This window comes from Alosa sapidissima, chromosome 24 (genome assembly GCF_018492685.1).
Source record: "Alosa sapidissima isolate fAloSap1 chromosome 24, fAloSap1.pri, whole genome shotgun sequence".
NCBI classification, from domain to species: Eukaryota; Metazoa; Chordata; class Actinopteri; order Clupeiformes; family Clupeidae; genus Alosa; species Alosa sapidissima.
Genome location: NC_055980.1, coordinates 8829585 through 8838135, shown reverse-complemented (window position 1 = coordinate 8838135; position 8551 = coordinate 8829585). Strand labels below are relative to the sequence as shown.

Sequence of the window (8551 nt, the reverse complement as noted above, 5' to 3'; positions counted from 1 at the left end):
ATTGATTTCCCTTCCTCTATCTCAAATGCATTCGTTCCTTGTGTGTGTGAGGCTATATGCTGATACATGTATGGATGTGTGTGTGTGTGTGTGTGTGTGTGTGTGTGTGAGTGTGAGTGTGAGAGAGAGAGAGAGAGAGAGAGAGAGAGAGAGAGAGAGAAAGAGCATGCATCTGTTGGTCTGTGGTTGTCATGCTCTTGAGGTAGATAACTCCTGGACGTCACAGCCGGGGATTTGCATTTCAAACCAATTTTTACTGATCTGCCCCCCGTTCTCCCATATCCGTTCAAAGGAAAGACACTTTGAAGTCCCTCAAATCTCATTACGGCCGGATCATGCCGCATGGGTGTGTGTGTGTGTGTGTGTGTGTGATCGCACTGCAGTAGAAGGGCCTGATTTGTAGCCATCCACGGTGCTCAAGCCAGGCTGATAGAAAAAAAATCCTGCCACGTCTGATCAAAACGAGCACCAAAATGACAGAGCAGTGACAGAGAAGTCTGTGTTTGTTTGTGTGTGTGTGTGTGTGTGTGTGTGTGTGTGTGTCTGTGTGTGTGTGTTTGGGGGGGGGGTCACCTGCTGGCTCATGTCCGTGGGCCTAGGCTCAGTGTATTTAGTGCTTATTAGCAGCGCACAGTGGGGCCTAGCTCCCGCTATCAGACCAGTCAAAGCCGATGCACAAACATGACTGTTTACTGCAAACATTTTGAAGCCTGCTGGGTGAACACACACACACACACACACCAGCTTTACTTTTTTTCCAAACATACTTGCATTCTGTGCACACAGAGACTTTGTGACTTTCCTGTGGCGCATGAAGAAGCTAAGGACACTCTACACAAACAGACACACACACACACACACACACACACACACACACACACACACACACACACACACACACACACACAAACACACACACACACACAGACGCAACCCCAACACAGTCTGCATACAGATAAACTTAAATACACACCCCTCGCTGCTCGCCACACAAGCACAAACACATGGACGTGCGTGACTTGTGCAGTGCATAAGTGGACTGAGGACAATTCGCATCAAACTTTAAAACAAAGTCTCCCTTTTCTCTCTGCTTTTCTTTACTTTCACACATTCGAAAAACACATTGTGAAAGAAAGAAGGAAAGAAAGAGAGCGAGAGAGAGAGAGAGAGAGAGAGAGAGAGAGATCACTTTAGATTGGAGATATGGTGGTTAATTGCAGCTGGACACTGGCGGTTATTAGAGGGCTGGTCCATGGTAATAACACATGCTGATCATTGATCATATCACACTTTCTTGGGTGGCACTGCACCGCAGTGAGATATTTCACAGGCTTAATTAAGTCCTTTATCAGGTCCTTTATGGCCTTTATCAAGCAAGACCCTTATCTACTAAGCCATCGCCCAATCTCCCAATACGACACCAGCAGCAGATACATATTTGATGGAATATACATGAGTGATGAGAGAGATCAGATGTAGATAGGTAGGCAAGTTTATTTCTATAGCGCATTTTATATGCACATTTTGTAATTTGTATTTGATTAGGATGATGGAAATGCCTTCATATTTTGCATTTTGTATTTTTGAAATACTGTAAAATACTTTCTGAGACATAGCGTGATGACATCATACACTGTAAAAAATTAAAAGTCAGAGCTGTCCAATTTATCAAACCATATTATGTTACAATTACATAAAACAGTCTAGTTTTGAGTGAAACACAACCTTTTTGTGTTCATATAGTCATTTTAATTGAGTAATCCATTTTTGTAATTGAATCATAAAAAACTCACAGGCTTTATGCAGGACTGAGAATAACAGCGTCTTTTTTTAAAATATATACACAAAGAAGTAAAACACTGAAATACAGCACTCAATCACCTTAACTTATCATTATTTTAATGCCCTTAGTGGTATTTATGTTCTGCTCAGGCAAGATCTTTGAAATTACCTCTAAAATAGCCTATGTTTTTTTTTTTATTACAAATATTTAGCATGCAGCTCTAATCCTGTACTTTCTAGCATGGTCCTCTCATCTCATATTTGGTGATCATCACTTAGGCCTTCCTGTCCTGTGCCTGCTCCTGGTCCACATTTTCCTCACATAGTCTGGAGGCTTGTGACTGCTCCTCACCTTAAATGTAATTATGAAACATTGCCATTAGTAGGCTAAAATATGAGTCTGATTAATTAATCAATTCGTCTACACAGTGTCATGTCATCTTTATCACAGTGCAAAGTCTCTGTCTCACCTGCTGGTTGGCTTTTTCGCAGCCAACCCTGCAGTGATTGCTGCCTCCCTGAATTGTCTCTCCCTCTCCTGAATCTGACTCTTTTCAGTGGGCATCTTGGCTTCAAACAATACCCAACATACTAGTGATAGGATTTAGGCATTTAACCATTTTGAATAAAATAATTAATGTGATGCATTACTTCCATCATTCATTCTTCTTGCTAAAAACGAAATGTGAGAAACTATCGGCAGACATGTAGCTTAGTTTGCCTAATGCCTACCAAAAAACTAGTAGCCTATAGGCTATGTGATAACGGGCTGCTTCTCTGCAAGCTATCTGTCTGATTATTTAGGCTAAACGTGGCAAACTCAGCCTGGATTTATGAAGATTTTAATTCATTTCATAAAACTTGATGACAATGATCGTTCGTTTGTTATACATCACAAACTCACCTTTTTTGACAACGTTGAGTCGTCTCATATGACAACCCCGACAATCTTCTTCTAGGGCCGCTTATGCAGGCTCAGCTCAGGTGCCGGTCGCATGCAGCGCTGCAGCCACGTAAACAGAGTTTGCCCTTCCCCTACTGACTTTCACTTTCGGTGCCCGAATGGAAGTGAATGAGGCTTTGCGATTTTTTTTTTTATCTAGGCATACGTGAAATTCTGCATCCATTGTACGATTTATTTATTTATTTTCCCCATTGGAAGGGCAATATGAAGGGCATATGGGCAGTTGCCTGGGCAACCTGAGCAACCCCCCTGTGCACGTCCCTGGTACAGATCCCTCAAAATTGTACTCAAGTACTGTACTCCGTTACTGTCCGGCTCTGCACATACACATAGATGACATTAACAACATTGACAGAATTGACTATGACACCACGGTGAAGTTAGTTTCACTTTGCCAAATTCAAATTGTTCAAATAATAGACAAATAAAGAGTGCAGATGCGTGTAGGCTATATAGGCCTACTCTGCTAGGTTTTAGTAAAGCATTGTTTAGTGGAATACCTGTTCCATACGGTCTGGTGTGCAAGCAGATTCCTTCAATGTGCCGGTGACCAGCAAAATACAGATGTGCTGTTTGAAGTTGCGCTGCTTGTTGTTAAAATGAATGACAGATGTCCCTCCAGCGTCGGCGTCAAGGACGGGCCATAGGGGGCCAGGCACGCCCAAACAGGCCAGTGTGCCCCCCCAACTGAGTTCTCTCCCTCACATAAAAAAATCAAAATATTATTATGCATGATTAAAATTAAATCCATATTGAACACTGATGTTGAACACTTAGCCTACTCAAAATGAAACATGACGTGTGTCAACTATGCTACTGTTGATTGTGTGCGCAAACTGCGCGATGCAAACTGCGCGATGAAGAGGGATTCTGCACACTCGGACACCGTTGCAGTGAGTGCCACCGATACATTTACCACGACTCCTGCAATGCCAAATGGCCATAAATCTCAACCAGTAGAGTTTTTAGACACTGCTGCATAAGAAATTCAGTAAAAGGTCTCAAGATGATGGAAAATACATGGTTTTTCGCGTAGCCTATGACCGCAGGATGACCCAAGCTGAATACATGAGCTGTTAATCTAAATTGCAGAAACCGTAAATAAAGGGCCAAACTGACACGTCGCATTTCCTATATTTTCCGATATTGTCCCTTGCTAATGATAAACTCGAGCAACGGAGACGTATAGTGCTTTGGATCATGTAGGCTAGGCCTACTTTAAGGGGAGATGGGATCGCCCTTTAGTGAGCACAAACCTGCACAGGTCTTAACCTGCTTTATCCAGAGGGAGACATTATTGGAAGCCGTGACAAAAAGCCTATTATGGACCTGGCTGGGAAATGCGACAGTTGTGGAGTCGGCATTCGTAGGCTATAGCCTGTCGCTGCAAGTAGCCTACTTCTCCAAATTCAAATACAGTAGACTAAAAAGTGGACTGTCAGAGCAGCACAAAATACTAAAAGCCATGCCGAGTGTCCTGTTCGCTCTTAAACTTTCCATGACAGTTGGTGCATCTACCTAGCCACTTCATAAATGTGTTTTTGTTCTGTACTTTAAAGAACATTTTGAGGGATTACATATCCTACGTGCAAAGTTGTGATATTATCAGTATGTGTAATTTGCTTTTGAGCAGGATCTTACAAGAACATTTCGAAATAAATGGAAAGACACAGTGAAGCCTAGTGTAGCCTTGGCTTGCTAGTGGTGAGTCTGTTATAGTCTATTTACTTGTATTGTAGCCTATGCAACGCTATTCTATTAAAATTCTATTATGTCTATTAGTCTGTAGTCTATTCACGCTATGTTCTTGCACAATTTCCCCCATATTGATTCAGTTATCCAAAAGGCTTGAAGGATGCTCTTTATTATATGGCAATTTTGAAAAAATAACGAATAAAAGTGAGGTGAGGTGCACCCCCTGTCAGTGCTCATAGCCGCCCCCCACCCGTTGCTCTCTGGCGCTGAGGCTGCGTCCCTCTCATTGGTTTGAAGGATGATACGCCCAAAACACACCCATGACTGATTAAGAAACATAAGACCACCTTTTTGCGCCAGGCGCCTGACGTTTGATAACAAAACCACCCAATATGGACTGGACAAACCACTAAGCTATTCGCGAGTGACCATGTGTTTTAGATTGCCATAGCGCCCATTGTCTACTTAATCAACTCACCCAGTATACTGATAGATTTCATACTCCATTGAAAGAAGTATTTTTAGTATTTTCAAAATACAAAATACAGTATTTTATTTTGATACATGGCATGGCTACTGTATTTTGAGTCAGGTATTTGGTATTTTATTTCCAAATACATTTTGATGTATTTTTGCCCATCCGTGCACACACTCACGCACGCAGAAACAACGCACACACACACACACACACACACACACACACACACACACACACACACACACACATACTTTCAGACGTACAGGGAAGGCATAACCTATGCTGCATAACCAAGTAAGATCACCATACCCCAGATACCTCTGTTATGTAGACAGTGGAGACAAAGAATCTTTAGGCAGTCTCTATGGAGGCACTGTACTTGTTGAGAACAAAGAAGTCTCCCCACAATAATCTATCCCATGCTGCATTCTAATTTGGAATATGGAACTAACTAGATGTGCCACAAAGTGGTACAAAATATGACCGCCGCTCAGTCCTGCACATTCTTTTCACAAAAATAAATCACGCTTCTCAATTTGTCCCCATCTCCTACTCCTGCAACTTTTGTGTATGTAAATGAGTGTGTGCATGTGTGCGTTTTTGTGTACTGTATATGTGTGTGTGTGTGTGTGTGTCTGCTTGCCTACATGTGTGTGTGTGTTTTATGTGTCTGTGCGTGTGTGTGTGTGTGTGTGTGTGTGTGTGTGTGTGTGTGTTCAGTTATGAGTGGGTGTGTGGGGGTAATGGGGCGTGTATGTGTGTGTGTGCGTGCGTGCGTGTGTGTGTGTGTGTGCATGTGAGTGTTTGTTTGTGCATGCATGCATGTACATGTTTGTGTTTATGTATGTGTGTGTGCGTGCGTGTGTGTGTGCCTGTGTATGCATGAGTCTGTGCGTGGGTGCCTGTGTCTGTGCATGTGTGTGCGTATGCCTACATGTCTACTGTGTGTGTGTGTGTGGGTGTCTGTGCTTCTGTGTGTTTGTGTATGTGTGTCTGTGTGTGTTTATGTGTGTGTGCCTGCATGTGTGTGTATGTATCTTTATGTGTCTGTTTGCGTGTGTTTATGATTGCGTGTGTGTGTGCTTTTTTTCGTAGTGTACAGTCACTAAATGTACACATATATTAATTTATTGTAGGGTCCCCCATGAATGGAATTCCACAAAACGTGCATGCATTCAGATGGTGTCATAATGATCATACACTTATTCCGTGCAGTTTTGAACCTGTCGGCCAAAGATACCTGCGATTACAATGCCTCGTTTTTGCTTTTTCATTTTTAACTAAGTGGCGCTATATATCAAATGAGTGGATATGGGATGGGTTGACATGGCCCATGGAGACCAACATACAAAAAAAATCGAATCGAAAAACAATGGCTCCATGACATCCTTGTGGGGCTACGTGCCCAACAATTTTTGTGCACCCCGGTCTTTCAGCTGTCCGGGGAATTGTTGACAAAAAAATCACAGAAGAAGAAAAACTCTGACTAAACCTATATGACTGCCGCGCATCGAAGCGGCAGTCATAATAATCTTTTGTCATGCACAAACGTGTGATGTTTTTTCTGCGCCCTTGTTTTAGTTTTATGTGTGCAAGACTCCCTGCTTGTTGGGTTATTACTGAGTGGGTAAAATTGGTGGTGTAAAATAATGTTAAAATAAACCAGTCAAGGGAATGTTGCTGTATTATGCTGCCTAGAAATCATACATGCCCACTGTGTGTGTGTGTGTGTCTATGTGTGTGTGTGTATGTACATTAGTGCTGTACGGTAAAATTTGTTTATGCTACAGTACAGTGTAAAAGCCTCTCTCAAAGCTTATGTTTACATTAGGGACTGTGCAAGGATCCCAGTGCAAGATTAGAGTGGGAGGGTGTGTGTGTGTCTGTATGTGTGTGTGTGTGTGTGTGTGTGTGTGTGTGTGTATACAACATGTACATTAGGAAGAAGGTTAAGAATGTTGCCATCTTATGTAAAGGCAATACAAGCAGCAAACAAGATCATATACACACACACACGTACACACGCACGCACACACACACACACACACACACACACACACACACACACACACACACACACACACACACACACGTCTGGTCTGATCTGATCTGGTCTTTGCATGTCTTCGAGCTTCACTTATCCAGCTGTCCACGATATACATGGAAAACAAACATTTATTTAACAGCGTGTCTCTTCTCACCACTGCTTTAAGAGCAGCTCTGAGCCCCAGACTCACTTGAAGGAGAAGAGACACGTGGGAGGGAAGCCGGCCACTGCTCAGCTCTCCCATTCCATGTCATGTCCACACACTGCCCATTCCACATAATATAAACACACTGCCCATTCCACATAATATAAACACACTGCCCATTCCATGTCATGTCCACACACTGCCCATTCCACATAATATAAACACACTGCCCATTCCACGTCATGTCCACACACTGCCGATTCCACATAATATAAACACACTGCCCATTCCACGTCATGTCCACACACTGCCGATTCCACATAATATAAACACACTGCCCATTCCACGTCATGTCCACACACTGCCGATTCCACATAATATAAACACACTGCCCATTCCACGTCATGTCCACACACTGCCCATTCCACATAATATAAACACACTGCCCATTCCACGTCATGTCCACACACTGCCGATTCCACATAATATAAACACACTGCCCATTCCACGTCATGTCCACACACTGCCGATTCCACATAATATAAACACACTGCCCATTCCACGTCATGTCCACACACTGCCCAGTCAATGTCCACACACTACCCATTCCATGTCCACACACTGACCATTCCATGTCCAGCGGCAGCCATGGCCTACTGGTTAGCGCTTCGGACTTGTAACCGGTGGGTTGCCGGTTCGAACCCCAACCAGTAGGCACGGCTGAAGTGCCCTTGAGCAAGCACCTAACCCCTCACTGCTCCCTGAGCGCCGCTGTTGTTGCAGGCAGCTCACTGCGCCGGGATTAGTGTGTGCTTCACCTCACTGTGTGCTGAGTGTGTTTCACTAATTCACAGATTGGGATAAATGCAGAGACCAAATTTCTCTCACAGGATGAAAAGAGTATATATACTTATACTTAAACACACACTGCCCATTCCACATGATATAAACACACTGCCCATTCCACATCATATAAACACACTGCCCATTCCATGTCCATACCCTGACCATTCCGTGTCATGTCCACACACTGCTGTAGAGAGGAATTGAGGAGAGCTAATGGGAATCTCTCTCTCTTTTTTTCTTCTCTAACTCACACGTTTTTCGAATCGGTTTCTCTCACCTAACACCCATTCACCTCTCCCTCTGTTCTGTCTCTATCTCTCCATCGTGGTGCATTTTTTATTCCTCTCACTCACTCGCTATTGATCTCTCTCTCTTTCTGAAAGCATAGCTCTCAGTGGCTCATTACTCATGTAGACCAGCTCTGCCACTCAGAGCCAAGCCCATCTCATCCTCTTCAATCACTCTTGTTCTGAGTTGTATGTGCACGCACACACACACACACACACACACACACACACACACACACACACACACACACACACACACACACAGACCCTCCAAGACACACACACACACACACACACACACACACAC

General features: G+C 43.4%; 1 protein-coding gene across 1 annotated transcript in view; it reads right to left on the bottom strand.

Moving 5' to 3' along the window:
* Nucleotides 1-3281: 3281 nt before the first annotated feature.
* The window catches only part of LOC121700712 (flocculation protein FLO11-like), a 12985-nt gene continuing 7715 nt past the window's right edge, over nucleotides 3282-8551 (bottom strand). Inside the window, exon 2 of the mRNA XM_042083915.1 lies at nucleotides 3282-3446. Coding sequence (XP_041939849.1) covers nucleotides 3282-3446 — 165 coding nt within the window. The remainder of the gene's footprint in view (nucleotides 3447-8551) is intronic.